Source organism: Anopheles gambiae, chromosome 2 (genome assembly GCF_943734735.2).
Source record: "Anopheles gambiae chromosome 2, idAnoGambNW_F1_1, whole genome shotgun sequence".
In the NCBI taxonomy this organism is placed as follows: Eukaryota; Metazoa; Arthropoda; class Insecta; order Diptera; family Culicidae; genus Anopheles; species Anopheles gambiae.
Window position 1 is genome coordinate 74,321,784 of NC_064601.1, and position 15,715 is coordinate 74,337,498.

The following is a 15,715-nucleotide window of genomic DNA, read 5'->3' on the forward strand; positions in this document are numbered from 1 at the left end:
TTGCTAACGGACGTAATGGAGCGTAAAACTCAGATGCAAATTACTAAACTATCACGTCATCTATTCATTCCAGACCCACCACCACCAGAACTAGTACAAAGAGGACATCGTTCTCAAATTTTTTATAACAATATTCAACTTCTGATACCGATCATCATCACCATCACCGCCACAATCATTTGCATTGCTTTCACAGTGGTTTGTTACAAATACCGTAAGTTTCGCATTATTCAAAACAATGTTCCATCTGATGAACCTTTTCAACCTACAAAGCCAACACATTTTATTTTGTTACAGGCCAAAGAGGCCGTCAGCGAAAAGACACAATGGAAAGCCAGCAAACTACTGATGCACAGCGGGATCGATATTACGCTACAATTCATAAGGTAGCACTGCAGGCCGGTGACAAAATACCTGGTAAGCATGAACTTTCGTGACGGAAAATGAACTTTCAAACTTATCAACTTACATGGGGAAACATCTTCTTCATTGCTTTATTTGTATCTATTTGTTTGATTTTGGTTATTCGACCGTGTGCTTACTTAACAAATAAGGAATAGAAAAGAGTATAGGGGTTTAGAGAATATGTAAAGAACAACAAGAAGAATAAGAATAAAATGCAAAAAGAAGCAAATACGGGTTCAGAAGATGAGAAGGGAAAAATAAGTTAAAATTTACTAGATCAGACGCACGAATAAAGGTAAAAATAGCTATAACAATGGTTCATACGTAAGGACCGATATGGAACATAAAATTGTATATGGAATAGAAGAGGTACGAATGTGAAACTAAGCGCGGGCCGCTGAGTGTGTATCGTGTAGGAGCTCGCAATCGGACCTACCCGATTCCGATTCCGTGTTCGGAATTAATTCCAGAACCGATTCCGATTCCGGAATTTTGGCTCCCGGCAGGGCACGTTACGGCTGGCGCGCGGCCGAGGTTGTTTTAATGTGTTTATTGTATAACGTGTCTATTGTGTATCATTTATTATTGTGCATCGTTAAGTGAAAGATACCAAAAACAACCTAAACACAACACTTTCAATGCTTTAGATCTTATTTATGGGGCCTAGAGCTATAACGCAGGCATACTCTAACACGGACCGGATCCTACAACAATATAAGTTGCTTTATATTATGGACAAAAATGACCACAAATTTCACTGGTCATACGCCATACATAACCAAAACATGTGCCTTATTAATGCCATAGTTAGTATTCTCTATGAAGGAAAGACTAGAAACAATACACGAGAAGCTTTAGTCAACAATAATCAGGGTATAGGGACACCACAGAGAATGTACACATGACAGACACATGTAGAGAATCGTAAGAAAAATATGATCAACAATTAGAGATAAATGTTTACATTATTCGCCAATATTTATAACTAATTGATTTTATAAGTTTTAGTCCTAGATCTTATGTCGTTTACTCGAACGACTTACCAACGTGCCTGTAATGGAATTATATCCTGTATCGACATTGTCCCCCATACGTAGGAATAACTATCCTGCTATGGGTAATCAATACAGGTTTTTCCGAGTCAATTTCCAATGTCTACAACATATTTCATTTCTTGCGAAACGTTTTTCAACAGCTTTCAAATGTTGCATTTCCATCATAACAATGTTTCAGTTCTTCCAAATGTTTTTCAACTCGTCTGAGCTGAATCTTTGTGGTGTGTAAAAAATCATGAGTAAGAACTGAAACTTTATTTTGATGGAAATACACCATTTGACAGTTGTTGAAAAATATCTTGGAAGCGGTGAATCATAATATGCACACTCGAAAGTAACTTGGAAATCCTGCAAGTATTGATTGTTGATACTAAACTAAACGGTCATTACACCCAAGAAGTTGTCTTTATCGTAACTAATTTTTATGAAATAGGTATCAAGTGCAAGGGTCCGTCCTGAATTCTAATTTCATATGAATCGTGTCTTTCATAAACTGAGCTGACGATCGTATTATGGATGGATAATTTTTTTTAAATATACATAGGATAAGGCAGCCTTTTCCTGAGCTTTTGTTTTTCTACCTTTTGCAATTCTTAAAAGATCTTAAGGGTCGTTCATGTCGCACTACAGTATTAAGAACCGATAAGAGCACATCTCATGACCATATGAGACCCTCAAGCACTGGACCGACTATCCCACGATGGGTACATTAGTTAGTCACATATATGGTACCACATGTGACATAGGTAGGCCATCATCCGATGTCGGTAGTTTGCCAAATAAAAACATTTGTTTAAATTAATAAAACCCTTGTAGGGTTCTATTTGTGTTAGGTCAACACTACTGATGCGCGTTTCAGAACTCTACAGTCCTCATAGAAAGATATCCCTGTCTCATATAAAACATTTAGTAGCGCTTCTTGCGCCAACACTATCACACAACATATCAGCTATGATTTAGCATCCGATCCTTTTTTTTTAACTTTATTTTCTGATTATTTTAATGAACCCCTTACTGATACCACGTCAACCAACATAGTACATATAATATTTAAAGGGTACAATAAAACTTGATGCTCTTTACTGGGTATGATATTAAATATTATACACTTTGTTATAGAATACTAATATTGTGAAGTGAAGGCCGTACTCCTCTGATTTTTGCCGTAATATTTAAATGGACTGTTTACTATACATTTCTTAATGAACTACAAAATAAAGACCTAGTCATCCTTACTAAGGCTACTCTGGATAAATCTCATAACAAAATAACATTTTGTTACTTACATTACTAAGGATTCTTCTAGTAACCATGTATCCTTTTCTTCTACCTTCAGAAACATCCGAGGACATCTCGCCCTACGCTACGTTCCAGCTATCAGAAGCCAGCACACTTGCCCAACCTCACCACAGCGGGCCTGCAAACACTTTGCTCCATTCCTTCATGTACCACGAACGCGCCATGACCGAGGGTTGCGCCTCGCCACCACCAGCAGCGGTACTGAGACTTCACAATCAATCACCATACTACAATATTGTGCGTTTTTTTACTTCTTCTATCCCTACTTAGACACACGCACACTTACACACACACACTGATTGGCTATTGAACGGCTTCTTTTCCCCCTTTTGCTTGCGTTTGGTTTAATTTGATTTTAACGATTCATGAGTTCGTTCCCATTCATTCCTTCTCCAAAACGTTAATCCTACTCAATGAAAATTTAAAATTTTAAAACACATCAACAATTGCTGCAGTCAGTTTGGTCCGAACTGTACTGCTAGCCTAAACGGATCCTCTGAAAATCCCCAAAAATCCCCATGCTTCCCGATGATCCCTTAATCGGTTGAGTTAATGTATGCTATAGGTTTGTAGGGCCGTGCGGCATTTACGTTTAACTTTTGCGTTCAGCATAGTGTGGCCAGGTGTAGTGACGTGCACAACACCGTACACTCTACCAGCACTGCTTGCGGGTGCGGTCGTAACGCGTACTGAAGCTAACGTTACCCTTTCCTTCCCGTGTACTTCGCTGCAGAACTCGTCCAAGGGCCGCCGAAGACACTCGCGCAAAACGGAACCTGAAAGCGAGGAGTCAGATTCGGACCCAGATCAGTTAACGTCGAGCAGAACCGAATCGTCCAATCAGCTGGACGCGAAGATGAAGCACAGTAAGGATCTGGACGTGGCAGCTGGCGGCCCAGGCGACCACGGCTATAACCCGAACCACTATATGCGTTCTATTCCAGGTCTAATTTATCACGGCACGCAATCGAGCACATCGTCCGATTTATCGCCGATGTCCGAACAAAAGTCGTTACCTCGGCGTGGCCGTTCAAGGTACCATCATCTTCACCTTCATAACACTAACACCACACCACGACACAAGTCCTCCAAAGCTCAGTCACCAATAGCGTCACCCCGTAGTAGTTGCCAGAACGATAACGTTCCGATACAGCTTCCCCGCATGCCGTCCCAGTTTCGTCCCATACACAGTAGTAGAACAATCGGCTCCACCAACTCTCGTCTGTCTCCCAACTGTTGATGAAATGGGTGTGCATGTGAGCGTACGGCGGGGCGCCTCGCCCAGCAGTGCGCAGGACAGGAGCAACACGGCGCTGCACTTGTTGAGCCTATGCGTATAGCTAATAAGAACCGCTAAATCGAAACCAATCGAAGTTAGTCGACTGATTAGGCAAGGATATTCTGTTAAACCATTAGTACAAGCAGCGGTAGAACAAGAGCTGTGTTACCAAACTGAAAACTTACAAAAAAAAACAATTCGCAAAAAAAGCTAAGGCCATTGATGAACAAAACCAGCGTCTCTAAGACCAAATCAACTGACCAGCGCACAAGCTAAGATGTAGTTGGATACGATCAACAGTGCCACCTATCGTCACTAACACACCTGTGTCACTTGCCCAGATCAAAGCAAAACAAAAAAAAAGCATACACATCCTTCACCAAGCTCACATCAATCACCACCACATCCCTCCTTCACAAAAAAAATAACAATATATGATCGTTCCGCATAGCAATTGATCACTAAAACGACTCTACCTTCTTCTCGGTTTCGATACCAACTACTACAACTACAACTTCTACCACTACTTCTACTACTACCACTACTACTACTACTACTACTGCCTACTCATCACCTGTTTGTTGTTGCGTCATCTCTCAAAACCTTCAAATTGTATTATCAAAAAAAAAAAAACAAAAATTGTAAATGCTTTCTGCTATGGCTATGAAACAAACTAAATTTAACCTTAAAATGCAAAAACGAAACGCATTGACCTTAACGCACTGGCCACCTTTGATGTACAATATTCGGAAACCGTCACACTTGAAACGTTTGAATACGTTCTAAACACACGCACACACATATTATCAAAACGAAAACAACCCCCAATATCCGTTCGTTCCGTGAATCCAATATAGTCAAAGTCAAACGCACCACATCTACATGCCCAGGGGTACGATGCGATCACTGCTGACACCGCTCCATCTGCCAGACGGTAGTGCGCCGGGCGGTGGCCCGCTGTTCCATCAGGTCCCGATCGAGGGAGGCACACCGGATCGGATCGAGCTGTCCGAGGCCGAGTGCGACATCGATACGATCAAGAAGCTTAAGCTGGGCATGCGATCGTCACTCTGGTCGAGGCCGAATCAGAGCAACAGCACCGCGGCCGGACCCACCGGAGGGTCCAACAGTAACAGCAGTAACAACAACATTAACAACAACAACGGTGGCAGTGGCAACAACAACAGCGCCAGCAGCAACAATAACAACAATGGAAACAGTGGCATTGTGGGTAGCATCATGGGTGGCACTGGTGGTGGAAATGCTACCGGACATCCTTCCGATTACTCGATCGCCGTGTAAGCTGTGTCAGCGCTTTCGGATCTCGGGTTAAAGAATCAAAACCAAGCAGGACAACAGGTCGGCAATCGTTCTCAGTATTCCTTTTTAAGTGTATAAGTAGCCCACGGAGCCAACGTTGTAGCAGATAACAAGATAGGACGATAATCGTTAGACTAAAAACTAAAAACAAGACAAAACAAAACATTATGTCACGTAGAGCGTGGAATCATTCCATTACCTTCTGTAGGTCTTTAAACTGTCACCGTTTTCACTCTCTCCTGTTGCTACCACCGATATGCAGTGTGCGAGGTGGAATGCTCAATCAAAAGTAGGTAACGTTTTATATACACTTAACAAGAAGAAATGCACTATACACTAGCAACAACTTAAAAGGGGAGGTTGAAAAGTTGGAAAACGACCATGCAGCTGGATTCGAATGATCACAAGAATCGTCCTTTTCTTAGGCTAGCTAGTGAAAATTAAAATGCAAATTCTACCTAGATCTCACGTAACCATTGTGTGCGCGAGTGTGCGTCAGTCAAAGCCTGACAAGGTAAATGTTGTGGAACGAAACTTTTTTTTCAGCTTTGAACACGAGTGTGCCAACTGTACTTCCTTCGCTCTTATTGGTTGCCTTCCTATCTACTACAAGTCCGCAAGCTTTAACTCCATTGTTGGCATATAAACAAATTTAAATTTTACCCAATCAAATTGGCCGTTAACTGTCGGAGATGTCGCCATGAAGATGCATATTTGTCGGAATAATTTTATACTTTATTCTTAGTGGGTTTTGATTTTGTTTAATTTGATAATGTAGATCGCGTTTGAATTACGCTTCAAAAGGACAACAGTTTCACAAATGAACCAGATTCTGAATGACAGGACAAAAGGAATCTAACATAAGAAAAGGCATACAATGGCAATGTATGAAACCAAATACACTACTACAGCAAGGATTTTGTAATCTGTGTATAAAGACTGAATTTTCATTACTACATTCTTAACTTTTAAAGTCTGCAGTTAAGTAGAATGGTTCCGGATACACATACACACACAAACACTCATACAAATTATGAAAGAACCACGAAAAACATGAACAAATCGTCTCACAACTTGCACGGGCTCCAACTGGATGTTCCTTAACTGTCTGGGCCGGTCCGACTCCGGTCCGGGATTGTTGCATTTAGCGAAAAGAGTAGTCGATCTTTTTGTCTTACTTACCGTATCTCCTGCAATCAGAATGAGCGGCCGATGGTGCATCGAATGCTTGCAATACAGTACATAAGGTTGCTTCCAGTATCCGCTGTCCGCATGCTGTCTTGCCACGCAGTGCGGTCACGGGACGGAGCTGAGGATTTGTTCGATAGAGCGGGTATCAGAGCGGTGTATACCACAATCAAATTTACAAAATGGCCGATAACTATAGGCTTTGAGCGATTTGCTAGCAGACAAAGGGCGTTATGCAGCAGCAGTATAGACTAGAATAAAACAAAGAAACAAACAAAAAATAAAACTGCAAGCAGTACAGAGATTCTTTCGACAGGAACAGTTTTGCAAAGCTGATATCCATACATTAGTTTGTAGTCCCGAGAAATGCAAATTACGTACGCACACACACACACACACTAGCGATAGATCGACAGAGGCACGATTTTCTTTTGCTGTCTACCAAATATAATAGAAATGGTTACTAGTTTACAATATACATTGAAAATCTACCATCAGACGTACTGTTTTACCGATAAAAACTAAGAAAAATGTAAACACTCACATAGCGGCAAAGCGATATCTGTTTGCATGATTGTTTCCTTGTAGGCACTGATGTGGAACAAAAATCAGCAGTATATCCCAAAGCACTATCTCGATTATGAATGTATACTATTAAAAGTTCATCGTTTTGCTACGTGACTTTTTTTATGGAGAACTGTTTTCTTTTTCTTATCCGCCAAAAGGGCTATTTGATTTTATTTTACTACAAACGAATCAATCCGTTAGTACAGGCGAAAAAGCATTTCAGGCTTTCCGTCTTTCCGATTGTTATTTTACTGATGTATGGACTGATGTTTTGACTTTGTTTTTGATGCTATTGAATATCATGTTACGTACTTTTGAAGATCAGGAATTTATCTGTCACAAATAGTCGTGGTTGCAGACATACACTGCTAGATACTAGAACTAATGTCTGTATCATACGGTAGACAACATAATTCACCGACATGGAGATGCTTGGAAGGAGGTTCATGCACAAACCGATACGCCGCTATATAGCATACAGTTAGTTTAAAAAAAAATCGTAGCCAAACAGTGTGAATCCGGTAGTTAAGCGTTAGAAGGCCAAACATCGAACTGTACGAATTTATTGATGAGCAAAACCAAGCCTATTCACAGCAATTCAGCATGTAGAAGAAAGTATAAGCAAAACAAAACAGACAACTCATATTTAAAAACGATACAATTTATCATATAAAGTCGTCCTCAGGACGGAAATTATACAATTTCCCACTCAATCGTACACACACGTTGACTCATGCTTACTAAAACATCAGACATCGATGTGAGATGTTTAAAGCGAGTGTGAAAATTGCAACCCATTTTTACTAAAGGTACACAGCTTTTTCATTAATTACATTCATTTAAGCTGAATAAAACCACTAACCTAAGTGGTAGCTAGTTATGTTACACGTTTGAATTTTTTATATGTATATTTTAAGGCTAAGCCATGTTAATGAAGTATGTTACGAATTACACAGGAAAGGGCACTGGCAAATAATTTGTTTAATTTTAATTATGATTTTTGCTAATTAAAATTTCAAAGTGGCATCAAATATTAATGCCGTTTGATTTTGTTTCGGCGAAAACTATATAAACAAATTCGGTTTTATTTCATACAAAAGACTCGTTCAATGTGCACACCACACCAGAAGCAGCGTACTCGACAACAAAGACAGAACCAAATTCTGCACTGTGAGTACATCACTCTTGCAATATACACGCCATACAGCAAAAGTTTCGGCATATCTTTTTCGGCCAATTTGTACAATTGAGACTAGGATAGCAAGAAAAGCGAAATCTGATAGTACAGGTGAGAGATGAGAAAAAAGACATGAAATAAAAACAACAAACAAACAAAAAGGTGATCAAAATTAAAATTAAATTTTTACAACAAAAAAACAAAAAAAAAAACAAATACAACCGATAAAGCAGGGCTCGTAGTACTCATAAGCAAAGTAAAACGATGGACAAGCACATGAAATGTCAACAGAGCATTATTATTACATCTGAAACAAAAACACAATAAACTGCCCTACACGAATTATACGCGATGAAAACGAAAACTCAAACAGAAATTAAGAACTTTTAATTATGATTAACTGCAAACATATTGAGACTCATTGCCGCATCCCGAGTATCCACAAATGAGTCCAATTGAAACTGATGTGCGAAAATGTAAGGTATATTGTAGGTAAATAGATATATATATACATAAATATAAATGTGTGACCGAAAAGAGAAGAGCAAAATGACGGTAAAAGATTAAACCATCGTTGTGTCTGATAGCATGAATGTTTCTGTTACTGAATGAAGTGTATAAAAACAGCTATGATTGAAGATTAAAACAAGAAATGAAAAAAAAACAAGTATAGATTTAATTAGGGTGCGCGGAAAAGACACGAAACACTAGCAAACGTAGCAAAGCTATTCGGTGAAGGAGCAAAGCCAACAAAACAAAAAAACGATGAAATATTACTGAGATGTTCGATACATAATATGAAAGTAGCCAATCATGAAGTCAGTGCTAAAGCATTCAAAATACAAAAAATATTCCACAAAAGAACACCTCGAACAAAGCAAACCGGCAACTGAAGCAACACTATACATTAGATATGAGTACATCAGTCAGCTAACAGACTTTTAGTGTCGTAGATAACCATTGACTACAGAATTCCAATCCAAAATTCAAGTATTAAACAAAAAAAACAACTTTCTAACGGTATAAGAAAAGGAACATGTTCACACTCTGAGTACGATTAAAAAGGAATGAAAAAAAACGATAGAGAAAGAGAGCATTAAATTAAATGTACGAGTCAAACCAAAGGCACACGCGTACTTTCCAAAATGGAATACAAATGTGCGTAAACTTAACAAACAGAAAGGACAGGAAACGAGGAACTTAAAAATAATATGTTAATAAAAAAAGACATTGTTTGTATTTAAGCTACCGATTATTAATCGAAACCCGAAATTCGTTACAATGTAACTACCGTATTTTAGCATGTATAACAACTCCTGATTTTTTATTAAACATTTGTAGAAAAAAGAGTTTTCTTTTACTTTTAATTTTAACAAAATTAAACTACCACTAAAATAATTGTGTCTATTTTAACAATATGATTCAGATCAAATTCTTTTTTTCATTCTTCTATTATCTATCATCTTAAATTCATAATCTTATGGCATTTTATAACTTAGTTTAGTTTTTGACTTAATGCTTTAGTGGTTTTGATTACTTATTTCTCTGATTCTAGGAATCCAATTGACTTGAAATTTGGAATGTGTATGTAAACCATAGCTATCTTTCTCTGAAATTTTTCGTAGATTTTTTTCAATATATTAAACCTTTTTTCAGAATTAATTTGTTTAAATTCCCTATTCTAGGCAGTACTAAAAAACATTGTTTTAGTACTTTAAAAAAAATCACAGCAAAATGGCTCTATTAGATTTAATAACTGTATATAACACATCTAAAATACATTTTTCAGATTTTTTCAATGAGCCATAAAAAAGATATAGGAGTTTCCATTTGAATAAAAACCATTTTGCTATGAAAATTGTGTAAAGTATTATAAAAAATGGCTTTTTCGTTTTGTATTTTTTTTGAAAAGCTATAACATAAAAACTGGGGGCCCGTATATCGCTAGTCTATAGTATGCCGTATGGACAGAGTACTAACGACAAGGGCTCCCGGAAAGATGGACGTTGGGGCCCCGAGGCTGGCGAATAATTTGCACCTGAGCGAACTGAGAGTTGCTGTCGAACACTTTCTTGGTGAGACATAAGGCTAACATACTCATATCATCCTCATAACATGTCACGTCATGCTTGTTCTAGGTTGTTGTCGGTAACGAATACTCTGTATCCCAATAAGTCCCTTTACCGGACTCAGACTCCGATCAGATTCATACGATTCCGACATATATTCTCACCTTACACTGCACGTTGATCATGGTACCGTGCAACAACCAGATCCACATGCTATAGTTCATTCCGATATATGGTGTCGTACGTCGCTTTAACATTGATTCACGTAACGTAACTGATGACGTAAGAATAGAAAAAAAAAGATCGATGATAGACTCAGCTCCAACAAACTCACCATGACAATTGTCAAAGAAATGTGTCGAAAACAATACAGAGCATTCTGTAAAATACGATCTGGGATATGATCTCATAGACGATATTCAGAACTGTGACAGAACGAAAGTTCGAGGAATCCAGTATTTCACAATATTGTATACTGAATGAATGTTCAAAGTCCACTTATTGAGTTTCTCCCGCAGTTGATTGTCCAATTCCTGAAAACGACGCTTTTTATACTAGATGGGTGGGGTCTGCAGTCTCTTTAAGTTTCTGTAGCATTGCAGTTTCTGACGGTATTAATGAGAGCGCTCGGTGCGTCGCTCAGGACAATATCCTTCTAGTACAAGGGTCTCCAAATTACGGGTCACGGGTCGCATGCGGCCCTCGAGAGCTTATATCCTTCGATGTAACATTCTATTTGACATAGTTAATCTACATTTCGGTGGGTCTATTCCTTGGAAAATATTCTAAGAGGCGTTGACCATCTTATACGGAAACAACTCATAATACTCCTAGGGGAAGGTAGGTAAAGACGGACACTGCGGGTAAGACGGACACTGCGGGTAAGACGGACACTTCTCATAAATGCATGAAAAAGGTAATTTTCGAAAAAATCAACAATGCTGCATACTAGCTTAAAGTTAAACAACACATTTGAGAAAATTTTTGGCATAATATATGCAAAATTGTTTAAATCCACGAAAAAAAAATCGTCAATTGTATGCACCCTTGTGGGTCTAATTTGACTACTGCGGATTTTAAGCTCTACAACTTGTATTGTGTATATTTCCGGAAGTTTTATTTCATGAGTTGTCGTGATCATTAATGAAAAAACTGGCGAAATAACGAGAATGAGAATAAAAATCTTACTTGGTTTAAACATCAAACATCTTTGGTGGTTTAAACATCCTGACACCAAAGCGGGAAAGACGGACACTTTGTTGTAGGGAAAGATGGACACCGATTTATTGATTTATTTTACTTCTTATATCAATTGGTTATTAATAGATTTCTTAAAATACCATAAATAAGGGTATTCCGAAGCTATAAACCAATAAGCAATTAGATAAAGTATTGAAATTAGCGAGAAATGAAACACCGGCCAAAATAGTAGCCATTCGTTATGTTATTACTCGCTCAACCCAGATGAGGCGCTTCACGACATCCAATATCTTGTCATGACTTGGACAATTTTAAGCAATAAAAAGATGAGGCATTGATATAACATCGTTCAGGAATAGATGAGAAATTCTATGTGATTACAATTATCAATTGTTGAATGGAAAATGGCTTAAACTATTAACTAGTCCCTGAAAAAATACTGGGGTCGTGGACTTTTCGCGGAGTAATTTCCTAAAAGGAAGTTCTAGACTGTTGTTCTGTAAGCTGGAGCAACGTCAGCTGTTAGTGCGTAATATTTCATTAATGCTTTACATGATGCATTCTACGATATATTACAAGCGCCGCTTACAATTTCTAGATTCAATTCAATTCTAATTCATGGCTGAATTAACCGTCGTTGCAATTGGCCTAGAAATGGTTTATGTACGTACCAGGATGTGGAAAGCAATAGGATAGGTTAAAATACTATAAACCTCTTCAATTTCCAACGTTTTTTATAGGTGTCTACAGTGGCGGATTGAGGGTATCGGGGGCCCTAGGCGGTAAGACGTTTTGAGTCCCCCTGTAAATGGTAAATAGTGTTTGAGGGGGAGAGGTGGTTCTGGCACTGAACTTGCTGTAGGGAGATTGAACAGTAAACTTGAAATGCTGTCGGGGCGGGCCTACGATAATCAGTCACAGACTCTAAAATTTTTGCTGACGGGGGGAGGGGGGAAGGGGGGGGGGGTTCAAATTACTCGCCAGCCTCGGGGCCCCAACGTCCATCCTTCCGGGGGCCCCAGGCGACCGCCTTGTCCACCTACCGTTACATCCGCTACTGAGTGTTTATCTTGCCCATATCAGGTTTTACGGAACATTTGAAAACTGCATGAAAAAAATCATGTTTTTCATTCATGAAAAAAAAACGCAAAAATCAATGGAAACTAAAAAGTTTCAACACATTTTCTGATAAAACATGAGTGTAAGATAATGTAGATAATGATAGATTTTTACCATTTCCCTTAACGTGTCCGTCTTTACCTACCTTCCCCTATATTGTATGCAATTTGTTCGCTTATTTCCTGTTGGAAGGATCTGCATGATCGCTACCGGCTCTCTTTGATTCTTATCCATACCTAATACAATTGTTTAATTTAATTTAAAGAGAAGCTAGAAAGTTCTATTACGCCCGGATGAATAATTAAACTTACTATTTTGCAGCCGAACAGCACATCATAAGAAATGTCAAACAATAAAATTGAATAATCACTAGTTTCGATATATTTATTCTTATCGATGTTGCTTTTCCTTTTCTTCGCTGTTACTCGTTTGTCGAGCTTCTTCAAACTTGAAATCGATCGGTTTGTCGTAACCCATTATTTTGATGTAATGTGTAGGATCGGGAAACAGCTGCGGATCGACAAAGAAGGCTTTATTTTTCACCAAAAATGTCGTAAACAAACCACCAACTTCCGGCACGGTAACATCCTCAATTTTAAAAGCCGTCTAAAACGATCAAACAAATATGTATCACAAGCACATGGAATGATTTGCTCTGCAGCATAACTTACCTTTTCCCGCTGAAGGAAAAACGTTATCGTTGTGGCCGTATACTGCTGCTTGGAAGGATCGTAGTGCAGATCGGTAATGTATCGTTTTGTGACCAAGTGCAGCAGTATCGGTGTGACGAAGGTGAAGAATCCGGCAAACCCGCAAACGGCCACTATCATCGGCATACCGCCTACCTTGCTGGCTTGTTCGAGCAAAATCGGTTGCGCAACGATGCCGCCTATGCTGGTGGCCAACGAGAACACCTTTACCGCCCGTATTTGTGGCGTGAGACTCCCGTAGTACACTCGGTCGCCCAGATTGTCGTCCTTGGTGTGTTTGGCAGACTCTTGAGCACTGGTGGGTGGCGCTGTTTTCGAACATAGCATCCGCATGGATGTTGCTGAATCTTGCCGCTGTTGCAGCAGGCACGAGTTTTGCCTCAATATTACGCCTAATGGTGCTCGGAACGCTGAGGAACTAGGCATTGCGCGCACAATTCGTGGCAGCGTTAACCGGAGCGAATGCATGCTTCAGTTGTTTTCTGATAAACTAATTTCAGCAATGGAACTACTCTCTTCTACCGGCGACCTGCTGCAAACAACGAAACGCAAATAGCCGAAATTGTATAATCTTTGTTATTTGTCAATGTGACAGCTGATCGGCGGATTTGTTTTGCTTCGCTTCTGAAGTGTTTTTGGAATGACTCAATCAGTCGCGTCTTGGATTTTTGTCATCCAGAAAGCGGTTTTTATTCAAATCGAAACTCCTTTATTTTTTTAATTCTCATAGAAAAAATCTGAAAAATGTATGTTAAACTTGTAATACACAGTTCTCCAAACTGTTGGGGGCATTTTGCTGTGAAAATTGTGTAATGTAAATGTGTAAATGTATTTTTCTTTTTTTTGGCTCAACAACCGTTGTCGCTCAAGGACTGCCTGTACCACTTCCGAAACGTCCAAAACGCGATGAATGGGTAAAACTATGGACCTGAGATGGGGCCCTATCTCAGTACCCAAACTGGTACCCAAAGGCAGACAATTTTGGACTTATTTTTTGAGAGAGAGCTAAAAGCTGATTCCTCCCCTATTCTCCACTTCTCTCTAGAATTCCATTTGTATGAGTTCTAGGAGAAGGGGAAAGGGAAGGAGATGAGAAGTACAGTGGAGCGCCGTTCATCCGGGCTTCTCGGGACTTGACCTCGCCCGGATAAGCGAATAACACGGATAATGAGTCAAATGATATATTTTATCACCAATTCCTGATTAATTTTTGGAAAATTATCTTATTTTTTGATAAAAATAACCCAGTTTTTATTAACTTCATGCTATTTCATAAGAATATTTGAAATTTGCCTTGAATTATCGGGTCTTTTGTTATGACAATGTGCTCTTTTAACCGCTTTTTCAAATATCCTCCTCATAACGCAATGTCACCATTGTATTGAACTGTCATTTCTCAACCGCACGGATAAACGGATAGCCGGATAAAAGGTACCCGGATAAACGGCGCTCCACTGTAAGTGAATTAAAGTTGATGAGGGAGGGGAGGGACACATTCACCAATCACCGCCAATATCGAGAATTTGACATTGGCCGGTGGTGTTTGGTTCATCGGCGTTCCGTGTGGACCACGGATGCTTAAAGGAAATGCTCTGTATATTTCCGTACAGTATCTCATTGCGGCGGAACCTTACAAATGTTATTGCGCGGTCGAATCAGGAATTGTGCATCGGATCGATGGAAGAAGGGAGTACGAGCGAGGGGGGAGAAGAGGAAGCACAGAGAAAAACGCTACACATTCACTCATACATTCTTACAGCAGCAGGCAATTCGCGAGAACATGAAATCGGGAGAGTATGTTTTAACGCTCGCGAATGAATGCAAGCAGGTGCGGTATAGAAGATAGAGCAAGACAGCCCAGTTTTTGTTCAAGCTAGGTCCAAAATGTTTCCTTGGGTTATGGGCTTGGCTTTCAATGACTTTTTGGATTACCCCACCATAGCAGGATAATCAGTCCTACGTATGGCGGCACGGTCTATTTGGGACTTGAACCCATGACGGGCATGTTGTTAAGTCGTACGAGTTGACGACTGTACCATGAGACCGACTAAATGTATTTTACGTTTTTTGATTTTTCAAAAAAATCCGATCAACTTTGAAAAGCTATAACAAAAAAAAAAAAAAAAACGATTGTAAGTTGAACCAATCAATGCACAATTACGGAAACTGCATTATTTTATTCAATGTTCATCAGGATATTGCATTAATATTGAATAACGTAGTCATACATTATAAGCCTTGAAATCGCTGACTACCCGGGTAGCTCGGTTGCCAGTAGCTCGGTATGGGTATAGCAAAAAATTATAAAAAAAAACAAGTTAATTTTA

The 15,715-nt window shown here is 39.2% G+C and overlaps 2 protein-coding genes across 8 annotated transcripts in view; one reads left to right on the plus strand and one right to left on the minus strand.

Moving 5' to 3' along the window:
• The window catches only part of LOC1275709 (cell adhesion molecule Dscam2), a 97,220-nt gene extending 87,686 nt beyond the window's left edge, over nucleotides 1-9,534 (plus strand). For 2 of the 7 annotated variants that reach the window (XM_061646610.1, XM_061646611.1), the window contains exons 14-18: nucleotides 74-214; nucleotides 298-417; nucleotides 2,797-2,996; nucleotides 3,493-3,794; nucleotides 4,896-9,534. In XM_061646610.1, coding sequence (XP_061502594.1) covers nucleotides 74-214; nucleotides 298-417; nucleotides 2,797-2,996; nucleotides 3,493-3,794; nucleotides 4,896-5,340 — 1,208 coding nt within the window. In that variant the 3' untranslated portion in view covers nucleotides 5,341-9,534. Of the gene's footprint in view, nucleotides 1-73; nucleotides 215-297; nucleotides 418-2,796; nucleotides 2,997-3,492; nucleotides 4,470-4,895 lie in introns of those variants that run through there. The other 5 variants (XM_061646613.1, XM_061646614.1, XM_061646612.1 and 2 more) reach the window with 5 other exon arrangements.
• Nucleotides 9,535-13,036: 3,502 nt separating this feature from the next.
• Nucleotides 13,037-14,120, minus strand: LOC1275710 (transmembrane protein 70 homolog, mitochondrial). Its single transcript, XM_314994.4, has 2 exons — nucleotides 13,350-14,120; nucleotides 13,037-13,284 (listed from the first exon to the last, which is right to left on the minus strand). The coding sequence occupies exons 1-2, from the start codon at nucleotides 13,854-13,856 to the stop codon at nucleotides 13,069-13,071; spliced, it is 723 nt and encodes a 240-aa protein (XP_314994.5). The 5' UTR covers nucleotides 13,857-14,120; the 3' UTR covers nucleotides 13,037-13,068.
• Nucleotides 14,121-15,715: the final 1,595 nt, after the last annotated feature.

Excerpts from the sequence above, each read along its gene's own strand:
- LOC1275710 (XM_314994.4), bottom strand. The coding sequence starts at position 13,856 with ATGCATTCGCTCCGGTTAACGCTGCCACGAATTGTGCGCGCAATGCCT. Across the intron at positions 13,285-13,349 it reads TTTTCCTTCAGCGGGAAAAG|ACGGCTTTTAAAATTGAGGA; the intron begins GTAAGTTATGCT and ends TGATCGTTTTAG.